This window comes from Neolamprologus brichardi, chromosome 3 (genome assembly GCF_056152115.1).
Source record: "Neolamprologus brichardi isolate AB-2024 chromosome 3, ASM5615211v1, whole genome shotgun sequence".
Lineage (NCBI taxonomy): Eukaryota > Metazoa > Chordata > Actinopteri > Cichliformes > Cichlidae > Neolamprologus > Neolamprologus brichardi.
In genome coordinates this window covers 26979507-26992750 of record NC_142106.1, presented here as the reverse complement: position 1 = coordinate 26992750, position 13244 = coordinate 26979507, and the positions used below count along the sequence as shown (strand labels likewise).

The window sequence follows — 13244 nt, the reverse complement described above, 5'->3', positions numbered from 1 at the left end:
AGTCACTCCGAATCAAATCAAACAAGATGAATCAGAGGACCTGTCCCGTCACTGCAACATGTGCCCGCGTCCTCGCTGCTGCTGATGGAGATTCATTCGCTGTCTAAATAAAGGACACAGCTTTCCCTTTGGCTCTCATAAAAATTCATTTCAGACTGAGCTTATTGTTTTTCAGAGCAGTTCTGATACATATTTGAAGCAGATGGTTTTAATTTCTGCTGCTGGAGCTCCAGTGCAAAAAGAAAACTATTTGTTTTCCGCTTAAATCGACGCTTAAAACTTTCTTTAGAAAAACATCTAAAGAAAAGATAAAATTACAGTCCCATACATGTAGGTGATTACAATGTCAACAACCCAAAACAGTGAAGCATGGGACCTTTAAGAAAATTTTCCATGAATCCAAGAACTGATAAAATCGGATTCAAACTCCTTTCATTTTGACACCGAATGGGGAGGCTAGTTCGGTAAGGTGCCGACTTATTGGCTCAACAGACATTAACAACGTCACCACCTCAGCCAACCAACGTTAACAAGACCAAAGTACAAAAATGTTTCTCTCTCCTTCCTAAAAGTTTCAACGGCCTAGAGATCAGATATAGCGATCGTGCGTGTGCATTTGTTCGTGTGAAAAAAGAGAGATGGTAATGATGTATATGCATTCCTGTCAAACCACAGGAGAGATATGATCAGCAGACCTGAAACCCGTATAAGCTTTTAACAAGAAAATCGTGGGTGCAAATCAACCAGTGGTTAAGATGTCCATTTAAAAATTAAACATCCGGTTTTTCAAGAAAATAAATAAAGGAATTTAAAAAATGGCCACAGACTGTGTCTAAAAGATAGATGAAGCCACTGTGATGTCACCTACTTAAATAAATTGAATTGAATTAAATCCTAATAACCTGTCAATCACAAAGTAGACATGGCTCCAAGCATACCCTGCATTATTATTTAATTTATACTCAGTCGGACCATGTTTCACTAAATGTACACTATGCTGTATTTATGACACATGACGCTAGCAAACACCTCATCATGGAGTCGCCCCCTGCAGGCCCTTACAAATAATGTGTTTTTTCAACACTGACTTTTCACACTCGAGGGTACGTCCATCTTTTATAGACAGTCTATGGCAAGGACTCAGTAGGTCAGCTTACCTATGGAGCCAAACATTTCAGTCACCGTGTGAATGTGAATTGTAACAGAAACAAAAGTGAAAACATGAACTCACTGGATGGTGATGCATAGTGGCGTCTAAGGTGTTCAAATCAGCATGAAATATCTGTTTTGGGAAAAAGCACAAATTCACCTCAAAGTCTATTTTAATAACTGGTCAAGAGGTTTCAATGATCAACTGATCTTTACTAGAGCAGGGAGAAAGGTTTGACAGCCAAGGAAAACTAGCTACTGAACACAGGTTAGACGACCCTGGAGCGTGCATACGAAAAACAAGTACAAGCGGCTTCGACAAAGTGGCAAAAAAAAAAAAAATCATATGAAGACATTGATGAAATATCAGCAAAAGCAGCAACTAACCAGCTATAATGTTGTTATTATTATTAGTGTTATTTTCAAGTGCGGATTTGCAATTAGTCTGCATCATCTACACTCGCCAACCAGTTCACCTGCTCTTTAATGTAAATATTTAATCAGCCAGTCACATGGCAGTAGCTCAGTGCATGGTGAAGACGAGCTGCTGAAGCCCAAGCTGAGCATTGGAACGAGGAAGAAAGGTGAATTTAGTGACTTTGAAATTGGCATGGTCAAAAAGCCACGATCTGCTGGGATTTTCCCACAAGACCATCTGTAGGGTTTGCAAACAGTGGTCTGAAAAAGACAAAATACCCAGTGAATGGAAGTTTTCTGGGTGAAAATGTTTTGTTGATGTCAAAGGTCAGGGGAGAATGGCCAAACTGCTTTTATCTGCTCAAATATCCACTTATTGCAACCAAAGGAGACAGAAGAGCATCTCTGAAAAGCAGCAGAAGACCACACCTACCACTCATGTGTTTAAGATGAGTGGTAGGTTGAGAATTGTAGTGGTCCAGTGGTGCACCATCCAAATGTCGTAGTGGTGTGGGGGAAGTATTTGCATCATGGGCCTTCAGTCAGCAAATCCTTCAGAGGAATGTTTCCAGGATCTTGAATCTGTGTCACAATAAATTGAAGTAGTTCTGAAGACAAAAGAAAGTCTAAGCCCGTATTTGCAAGGTGTAGCTAATGAAGTGGCTGGCAAGTGTAAATCTGAAAGCGGTAGTGCTATAGCATGGATTCAACACAATAACGTGTCATATTCTGTGGGCAAGAGTCCAGTCTTGGTTTATATAAAGGTGGAAGTAAAGTCCTAAACATAGCTATTCCTTCTGTCTCGTCTTCTTTCCACATTGCTCTGTTTCTACCTCTTACTTTCTTTATTCCTGCTGTTTAAAGCTCTTCTTCTTCCAGTCTCTTCCTCTCACTCCATTAACTCTCATTCTTTGCCTTGGATCAATATCATGCTTCCATCTCATCCCCCTCAACAATTCCTCCTCTATCCAGGCCTTCTGTTTACTACCCAAATCAATACCTCCTCCTACTCCTCATCCTTTATTTTTCACTCTGATTTTTTCTTCATGCCACCTCCAGCTCTCCAGCCTCTTTCCTATTTTTAATCGCCTACAGTCTTCAGACAGTTTTGGATCATTTTTCACGTCATCTGCGTTATAAGACGCCCCTTCTGCAGTCATTCCCACAACTCACCGTCAGTGTTTTTCCTCCTTTCATCTTCTCCACTTTCTCCTCTATCAAACAAACATTTCTTCTTCATCTACTCGTCTCATTTTAAGATTTGTGAGGCCACCTTTCATTCCTTGTTTGCTTTGATTGTGGATCTTTTCATCTATCACCACAAGAAAAAAATCAAACTTCATACTTGTTGCATATTTTGCTTTATCACAGCACACCTGTAAAACTGATGACCAAAAACAGGTACAAGTGTTGCTGTTTGCTGAGATTCAAACACTAAACCACCAGTTCAGGATTCAGACTAGGGAGCTAAATTTGAATACAGCTGAATAACTTACAACTACCATAACTTGGCTCAAACTTCACTTTCAGCTGTGGTTACTAGATTGGAGTAGCTGTAGGGGACATAACTGTAACCATCCCTTTCATGCATAATAGCTGAAATTTTCAATACAGATGAAATATTATGATCTCAGATCTCAGCTATGTTTCATGACGTGTAAATCCCTCTGGTAATGAGCAGCAGTGGACAGCTGAAGTCAAACCACAAAAGTAACCAGTGCATTGCCATCCTGTGTGTAACTTAACACCCTTAGGCCATGTTATAGATAGCCGTCCACTACAAAGTGCACACTGGAGGTCAGAAGGTCACTTTGTGGGAACTTGTTGGTGGGGAACTTTTTTTCCCCACCAACTGATTTGTCTAGTTCAGTGATTATCAAAGTGTGGGCCCCCTGGTGGCCTGTGAAGGTACTGCAGGCGGGCCACAGTAATAAGTTAGTACAGTTACGTAGTAATATAAGTTTATGTATTCATACAAAAAGTGAACTGAAACTGGTAATCGTGTCTGTGTCCCAGTGGCAGGTTTTTCACACATTGCCCTTAAGACGTTGCATATGACTGGGTAGCATTAGCAATTTATAGCTAACAGCCTTTTAAGAACATGCATTACTGTCTCTTTCACTAGAGTGAAGATTTACGATTGGGTGGGCCCTGTGGGATTTTCTGGTTTTTAAAGTGACTTTGGGAATGACTGAATTAGAGCACTTGCTGGAGGTTTCGGGTGCAATAAAAGTTTTAGCTGGCTAGCAAATAAAAGAGGTAGAGCTGCACTCAGAATTAGCTTACCGTGTACAATGCTAATGTACACATGCTAAGTAAAGTATTTTAGCTGGCTAGCATTGTCAGAAAGTTTTTTTAGGATACTGCTACTAATAATCTAAAACATTTTTTTAGACAGTAATATGTTCAAAGCTATCAATCAACGCTCTTCACTTTTTTCACCTTTCTAGTTCATATAATGTGACTGTCTTCAGAAACAGTAAAATCCCCACTGACAAAGAGAAGTTGATCAAATCTCCAGGGAGTTGTCACACCCTCACCACAGAGCTCAAAATGCCGATAGTGCCACTGGTCTTCTAGGTTAAGCCGTTTAGACCACCAGAGTGTGCAGGATGGAGCATCACGTCAAAGCCATCACCATGAAAAAAAAAAAAAAAAAAGCTGATTATGTGGTCTAGACATGCAGAGGTCTGCTCCATCCATCACAATACAAAACCTGCCAAAACGAGGCGTGGAGGAGAGCAGCAGGGAACAAGGTCACCTCAGTTCCTGCGGTTTAATTCTCCCTTTATGAGGCAAGCAGTCGATCACCTCTTAAATCTGACACAAGCTCATAGTACACATCCAATTTACCGACACTGCACTGATGAAGATGTATCAGTGTCCTGATTTTAACAAGCTAGAATAAAACTGCAAAGGTCACGACGCCTTTTCCTTCTTTTTGTGGCAAAGTTATGTGGCAAGGTGCAAACGGATGAAAAATGAAACAGGATGGTGCCGCAAGAAGGGACATTAACTTTCATAAAGTAGTCTGTTAATTGCTGATTGTAACTTTCAACAGACTAGCTGGATAATTGCCATATCATTACACTGAAAAAACGGAGAGTGAGAGTAAAAGTGAAAACTGAGTAAATACCTTTTTTTTTTTTCAAAAAAAAAGTGCAAAACACCTCCTGACCTACAATGTGAGCCTTGTAGTGGACACCCGAGTCACTGGTGACAAAGGACACCTTGTGAGCAATGGTAAGACACGGTTAGCATTGGACCTGGTATGACCACTGGTTGCTCTCATTGCTCAACTTCATACTAACAAAAGCTGCATCTGTGCATGAATGACAGAGAGACAGGTGTAACAGTGAAGCCGCAGGGAGGAGGGGGAGTGAAGGTATGTGTGTTTAAATACCTGAGGTCAACCATCTGAAGCAACGGACAGCAGCAGAGAGGGGAGGCAGAGAGTGCAGGCAGGGTGAAGACGGATAGCAGCAAGAGTGCAAAGAAGGTTTACAAGATGGTAGTGAGACCTGCTGTGATGTGTGGGCTGCAGACAGTGGCACTGACAAAAAGACAGGAGGCTGAAGATGTTGGGACTGACCAGAAGGGACAGGATTAGAAATGAGTACAACAGAGGGACAGCTCAGGGTTAAAGACAAAGTTAGAGAGGTTGGTTTGGACGATGGGGTGATACAGAGGCCAGGTGAAAGGATAAGACGAGGCTGGATCACATGATGTTCCCTAAAACTAAAGCTGACATCTCATCCCAATTCGGATTATTTATATAGCTCCAAATCACAACAGTGACCTCAAGGTGCTTTATACTGTCAGGTAAAGACCCTACAGTAATACAGAGAAAAACTCAACAATCACCCCCTATGGGAAAGCACTTGGCGACAGCAGGAAGGAAAAACTCCCTTTTAACAGGAAGTTGAAGCAACAACAAGCAAGCTCGCAGTCTGAAAGTGAAGTGCTCTACTGGGATGATACGGTGATGTATTTAAGATCAGATGGAAGGATTTTAAATTAGATTCTGGATTTAACGGGGAGCCAATAGAGAGAAGCCAGTATGGGAGAAATCTGCTCTCTCTTTCTAGTCCCTGTCAGGACTCTTGCTGCAGCATTTTGGATCAACTGGCTTTTCAGGGGCTTTTATGACATCCTGATAATAATGAATTGCAATCGTCCAGCCTGGAAGTAATAAATGCGTGAACTAGTTTTTCAGCGTCACTCTGAGACAGGATATTTCTAACTTTAGAGATGTTGCGCAAATGGAAGAACGCAGTCTTACATATTTGTTTAATATGTGCGTTGAAGGACATATCCTGGTCAAAAATGACTCCAAGGTTCCTCACAGTGTTACTGGAGGCCAAGGTAATGCCATCCAGAGTAAGAATCTGGTTAGATACCATATTTCTAAGATTTTCAGGGCCGAGTACAATAACCTCAGTTTTATCTGAATTTAGAAGCAGAAGATTAGAGGTCATCCAGGTCTTTATGTCTTTAAGACATTCCTGCAATTTAACTACTATCTGGCTTAATCTCTCAAACATCCATGCGTCTATCCAGTTATCAGGTTTCAGCTGTCCATCACGTGGTCCTCTCTTTACCAAACCCCAGGGTAAAACAGCAAAAATGTCAAAGTAAAAGGAAGCAGCATAAGACATTTACATATATGTGGTTTCACCATGAAATCCAAGCAGGCAGAAACATTACTCAACAAAGCCCTTCGATCAGGTTGGCAAACTGACTGCACAAAGTGTCGAAACACCGAACTGGTGAGGACAAGCTACACGTGAGGGATTTACACAAGCAGAGCAACCGCTATTGCAAAACACACACACGTTCATGTGAAAGTGCGCCGTTTCAAGAGGACTTCTCTCCCCTCACCTATCTGTCATGCTAATGAAACTGAACTCCACCTACACCACCCAACCGCCTTATTTTCTTTTCTTTCTTTTTTTTAAATTCCACTACAGCACCAGCTCACCTTTGCCCCCTCTTCCCTCCATCACCTCCATCACGTTGAGGCTCGCTGTTTACATAAAATGTGAAGTTAAAATAGCCTCGGTCTGCATGCGCGAGACGATAAATCCACACACATAAACACACGCTGATGGAAGCACATGGCCTGTGTGTTTTGACAGTCTTCCAACACGCTGACGCTGTATTTGTTTAACAAATTGACCTCCTAAATATAGACTACGTTTCCCAGAGGAGGCTCTAAAAATGGAAACGGGCCCTTATGTGTATGTGTGTGTGTGTCCCTGCTTTTATTATATCCATTTGAGAGCACGGCTTGCGGCTACGACAGAAATTCCTCTGGCTTTCAAGTAAAATCAATACCAGCGCCTGTGGTCTTTTGTCGGACACTTGGAAGTAAGAAAAAAGCCACTCCTCGCTCCTCGAGTGTGTGATTATGAAACCCAAACACAGTGCCGGATACACCCTTATTGACGCTACTGTTTTCTTTATCTCTCTCTCTGCTTAAGCTTGCTCAGGTGGGTTCTCGGCCCTGGTAGTGGAGGTGCAAAAAGCCAAGGATTACAGTATGCTTTAATACGTAGGCGGGTTCTGGCTCTATGCGTTTAGGCGGGTGGGCGGCTGCTGCACACAACAGCGATGATTTCGCCTTTTCACGGTGGCATCGTGCAATTGGAAACACGTTGTGTAACCAGAGAGGGAAGTGATGCTTGCTCTACGTAACATATGCAAAAACAGTCGATGCTGTGAGACAAATTCTTTTTACTGCATTCAAATGTAGCATGATCAAACTACTGTGCGTTTCTGAGGTCCTCCCTATCTGGGCTGAAAATCCTTTTGTTTGGCTCCGGCTGCCTCACGTGGACGTTTGAATGATGTGGGTGGAGTTTGAATGTGGGTGGAGTTTGATGCTGAGGCGCTTACATAAAGAACTGTTTTTCAGTAAAGGAACGTGATACGACTTTACTACTAGCTTTTTTGGGGGCAAGCAAAAGTGACTCAAACTCACTGCACTAAAGTGCACTAAATCACATATGCAAGTCTCAGCTTAAAAGGTGAGGTCAGAATTTATTTGGACTTCAGAGTCTTTAGGAAAAGCACTGCCAGATTTGGCTAAAAACACATTTTGGGGCAAACACAGCACTTTGCCTCAGACTGCAGGCTTGTTTGTGGTCCCAAGGGTGTTTAAAAGTAGAATGGGAGACAGCACCGTCATCTTTCAGGCCTCGCTACTATGGAACCAGCTCCCAGTTTGGATTCAGCCAACGAACACCCTCTCTACTTTTACGTTTAGACTTATCCGGTGACCCTGAACTCTCCCTTCGTTATGCTGAAATAGGTCTCTGCGGACTTCCCATGATGCATTTTTTCTTCTTTGTTCATATTTTGACACCACTACTGCTGTCTTCTCTTTCCCCTCACCCCACCAGTCAGGGCAGATAGCCCTGAGCCTGGCTCTGGTTTCTTCCCGTTAAAAGGGAGTTTTTCTTTCCCACCGTTGCCATATGCTTGCTCACAGACAGTCGTGTGATTGGTGGGATTTCTTTCTGATATTCTTGGGTCTTGAGGTGACTGTTAACCTGATTTGGTCCTATATAAATACAAACGAGCTGAAGTGAAAATTGAGTTGCACTCTGGCTCCAGTTGCCTAGGTGACTCTCACTCTACTGTATTTAGTGCCAATGATCAGCAAAAGTAAAAAATCAGCAGAAGTAGCAAACTACACTAGCACTGTCATACAAAAGGCCATAAAATATGCTTTAAAAGGCCTCCATTTTTACTTGTATATGGCAAATGGTATATGGACTGGTTCTTCTATAGCGCTTTTCTACTCTTTTCCTACTCTGCTGGAGGACTCAAAACAGTTTTTCATGCCTCATTTATTCTGTTACACAAATTCATACAAGCACTTTATTCTACACCCAGTTGCTTTCTATCTAACCTTCACACACATTCATACTCCAATGAACACACCAGAGAGTAACTTGGGGTTCAGTGTGAATATACTGCAAGCTAGGAATGTTAGCATTTCAGACTAAAACAGCCAGGTGAACAAAGGTGAGTGAAGAAGAAACCCTCAGTGCATCATGGGAAGCCCCTAGCAGTCTAGCATAACTAAGGGAGGATTCAGGATTACCTGATCCAGCCCCAATTATGTTTTTTATCAAAAAGGATCAGATGACAGAAGTGTTCAGCACCCCATCATTTGCATGATATGATATGATATGCCACAATCCTGACATTGGATGAGTTCTTTATCATAACTTAGGTATTTTGTAATTTTGTTGTATTCTTAATGTCTGTTGTCCATGTTTGTTTTGAATATGTGCATATGAGAATGTTCAATTTAATTTTTAGTTCAGTTCTATTAACATAGTATCAAATCACAGCAACAGTTGCCTGAAGGTGCTTTATACCATAACGTAAAGACCCTACAATAATACAGAGAAAACAGAGAAAACCCCAACAATCATATGACCCCCTATGATCAGACACTTTGGCGACAGTGGGAAAGAAAAACTCCCTTTTAACAAGAAGAAACCTCTAGCAGAACCAGGCTCAGGGAGGGGGCGGCCATCTGTTGCAACAGGTTGGGGGTGAGAGGAAGGAGCCAGAACAAAGACACCATACATGACTCATTCACTGCAGATCGAATCTGTATACAGGTACAAGTAAGTAAACGGAAGCAAAGGAGAAAGGGTCAAGGTGGTCAAAGTCCAGAGCACAGTATTTACTTTTGTTCCTCCAGCACCAGAAACATCTGACCAGTAAACTGACTCAACATTCTCACGTGGTTTGTAGTGACACATTTTGGTCTCCCTGTAATTTTCTCTGTGTGAAAAGAAACCAAGTGAAGGGAAAAATGTCAGAGTTTGTCTGAAAGCAGTCTATATTTGACTCATCTTATGAATTTCTAGCTGTATGAACAGTCGTTTGACCAAAGTTACACAACAAACTTATCAACTAGTTTAACACCTTAAAGAAGACATCTGCAGCCTTTGCCGTCCTCTGAACTTTAACTTTGTGTCTCTAAAGGCAGATTCAAACAACCTTTCCTTCTTATTTAATGTTTTTTGTTGTTATCAGATGTTTTTACACTTAGACGTGTTACTCATGTTCATTTCAACACGGCGGTCTGGTGAGACGTCTTGCTTTAACATCGCCCTGCAAGAAAGCTTAAAATAGCAACACAAACATTCAAGTAGGAGACGTTTATCGTGTCGAAAATATATTGTGTAGCGAAAGTTTCGGAAAATCAAGCCACGCTGGCTAAACGTTGGTGTGACACAAGACGAAGAAGAGCTGTGCTCGACCCTATTAGAAGAAAGGAAGAAAACAAAAGTCAAAGAAAAGACTTTCCTTTCTTTGATACATGCACTGAACTTTGCTTCTTTGCGGTAAAAACAAGGTCTCTTCCCCTCTCTCGCCTGCACGACAGGTGGGGGTGGGAGCGCGCGTGGGCGTTCGTGCGACGCTGCGCTTAAAGTGTGTATCCCTGCGTGTTCGTGTGACGAGCGCCAGATTGCCGCGCAGCATGGCTGTACGCTCGAACTGACTGACCTCTGCAAAAATGAAAATAAGGACGCCTGCAAAAGGGATTAAAACAAGCATTATTTAAAAGCAAGAAAGTGAATAAAAAGAAAAGAAGAGTCAGGAAGAGCAAATGAAAGAAGAAAGAAAAACAAAGAACGGAAATGAAAGGAGAGAAAAAAAGTAACAACTGGCAAAAAAAGGAACACAACAAAGAAAAAGGCCAAAAGACAGAAGTAGAAAAAAAAGAAAAAGAAATAAAAGAAAAACAGGAACTTGATGCATGAACAAAGAGAGAGAGAGAACGGTTGGGGATTTACCAAATACAGTAAAGAGCCTGATTCTAGAATAAGCTCGGTTTCTCAAACATAGACACAGGATGACAAAAATAGACTTTCAGCAAAGAGTTTGCTGAGTGGTTAGTGGTGGTGCAGAAAGCATGACAAACGTGTGTGTGTGTGTGTGTGTGTGTGTGTGTGTGTGTGTGTGTGTGTGTGTGTGGCTTTTCACAGAAGCAGGAGCCCCAGCGCTCCATCTGTGTCTCAGATTCCTGCTTCTATTCGTCAGACTGAAGGGAATCCTGCGCTTCAGCCACAACAACACGCTGCTGATCTTATCATGTGCACACGTTTACTCATTCATCTGCAGACATGTTGCACAGACATGCATGAAATACAAAAAAAGTGCTACTGTAAGTCGTAACCAGTTACGCCTTTAGTCTCAGATGTTGCTTTGTTTACTGTGAACAAGATAATGCCATTTTTTTAATGTGTTTCAGGCCTTATAGTCTCAGCCTGCAGGCTAACTAAAGGTTATTGTTGCGCATTTAAAGGTAGAATTCCTGTTAAAAGGAAGTTTTTCCTTCCCACTGTCGCCAAGTGCTTGCTCATAGGGGGTGGATTGATTTTTGGGGTTTTCACTGTATTATTGTAGGGCCTTACGTTATGGTATAAAGCACCTTAAGGCAACTGCTACTGTGTTATAAATAAACTTGAATTTAATTGAATATTCACAAACTTGGGGTCCATGCCAGGTGGTGACAACACCCTCGTCAGCTTTTAACAGCCGAGGGGTAAAAACGTGAACCAACAAATGCCTTACTTTATTGTGAAAGGACCCACACGTGTTCATGGGAAACGCGGTTTTAAATCTGAGCAGTAACAAATCCACTGCCCAGTTTATTTAATTTACGGGACAGTGATAAACTCCCTCCTAAAACCATGACACAGTGGCGTTAATGCACCCTTCCCATATTGTTTGTTCCGCTGCTATTTATATATACGGTATGAGGATGTGGGGTAAATCATGCTGACATTTACATGTATGCGCATTCATTTGCATACGCACTTCCACGGCAGACATATTCAGGAAGCCACACGCAGGCTGGATTCCCAGGCCGCAATCTTTCTGTGCCTTCACCTGCAGATTTACAACACTGAGGTGTGTGCGGTGCATGCACATGCAGGGGTTATTTGGGACACTGCTTTGTTTCGGTGTTAAAGATGAAATTCCAGGAGACTGTCCTGCCTGACAATCTATTTTTAGCCTTACACACACACACACACAAACACAGACCTACTTTAAATACAAAAGGAGTCTGGAGTAAGCAGACACACACCATAACACCCAGTAAACACACCTATTCACACACCCATTCCTCAGCACTTCCTCTATTCTCCTTTCCATCACCCCTTCTCGCTCTTCTTTTACTCTCTTTATTTGTCCTCTCCATTGTTAACGGCGATATTTAATCAGGTCTTTGTGTTTTAGAAGCTCCCATGACCCTGATGTGTTTTTTATTTCCTGGTACAACTCTCGGTGCATGTCAACACTTTTGGAGTGTCTTGAGTGCATGTATGTCACGTACATGAGGCCAAATCGCATTAGCTACACTCAAAATCTTGAGACGAGTCAAGAAAAAAAAAGAAAAAGGAAAAGATGGAGAGAAACTTGGGGTATATTTGTCTTTCTGATAACTTGCCAATACCTCTAACTCTAATATGATTAAGTGTCTGGCTCAGCCTCAAGCTTGATGACTAAGGGAAGGCACTGAAATCCAAAAAGGCAGAGTCAGAGAACAAGACAGAGATGGAAATGGAGTGAAATTGGCGACTTCGGGCTGGGTAAGCGCTCCTTCCTAATATGATTATACCTCGTCTTGTCCTCATGTTTTTGTGCCAGTGATGTCCTTGGGAGGAAGTTTCATTCCAAACCTGGAAAGCCTCTGCGGCCAACTAAGCTAAGTGCCCGGTCAAAAATAAAAATAACACTGCCTGCTAAGGTTAAAAGGACACTTAAATAAAAAGAAAATCACATATATGTAGGCATCAGCAATTACAGTAAATGCAACAGGGTCAATCAATGAAATGAAGCTTTTAAAAGCCAGACTAAAGCGAGGTTTGTGTGATAAAATCTGCCAGCGCCATCGGCTTGAGTCGCAAAGGGGGGCTGGGTCCGCGCAGCAGTGTTCCATCTCCACTAATTGAGATGCCGTTGATTTGCTGGATGTCCTTAAATTAAATTAAGGTGTGCCGGACAGATGCCAGCTGGAAGTTGGGAAGCCTATGTAAACAAAAAAACCCAAAGTCTTCATGAGGGGAGCGTGACTCATCAGTAATGACAAAATAAAAGCTTTATTTTTGATTTACTTTAAGTCACTTATTAAACAAGAACGTCTCGTTTGTTTTTGGTTTTTAACTGTGGTTTGAGGACAAAAAAAAACCACAATTAGATCCTGAGATATTGGCCCTGACAGCTTATTTGGTCATAACACACACGACCACCAAAAAAGACCTGTCTATGTCTATGAGTGTAAACACAAATACTTCATTACGAACACGGGTCTTTGCACAGAAAGTACCAACGCACTGGCCGCATTCCTTCAGCCGTGTCCTGCAAGCCTCCAACTGGAAAAATTGGAGTTTACCTTATATGAGGTGAAAGTCAGTGGGATGAATATTCTAGCCTGTGTGCGCTCAACGTAAATGGAGAAAAGGAGGCAAGCTCCTTTGAGAGACCGACTGGGTTTTATTTATACCCTCTCGATTTCACCCAGCGCTGAACCCTTGTAAAGGTCTTGGGTCTTTTTCTGCATGTGTTAACTCATGCAGTCAAATTAGCAAGAGTGAAAATAATATTTGTATTCAAACTAACATGCTTAAGAGAGGCATGTG

At 41.9% G+C, this 13244-nt stretch overlaps 1 protein-coding gene across 3 annotated transcripts in view; it reads right to left on the bottom strand.

The window, feature by feature from the left end:
* Positions 1–13244, bottom strand: part of si:dkey-172j4.3 (diacylglycerol kinase delta) — an 88784-nt gene that overhangs the window by 49715 nt on the left and 25825 nt on the right. Inside the window, exon 4 of one of the 3 annotated variants that reach the window (XM_087835511.1) lies at positions 1232–1282. The exons of the other annotated variants lie outside the window; for them this stretch is intronic. Coding sequence (XP_087691637.1) covers positions 1232–1282 — 51 coding nt within the window. The remainder of the gene's footprint in view (positions 1–1231; positions 1283–13244) is intronic. 3 annotated transcript variants of the gene reach the window in all.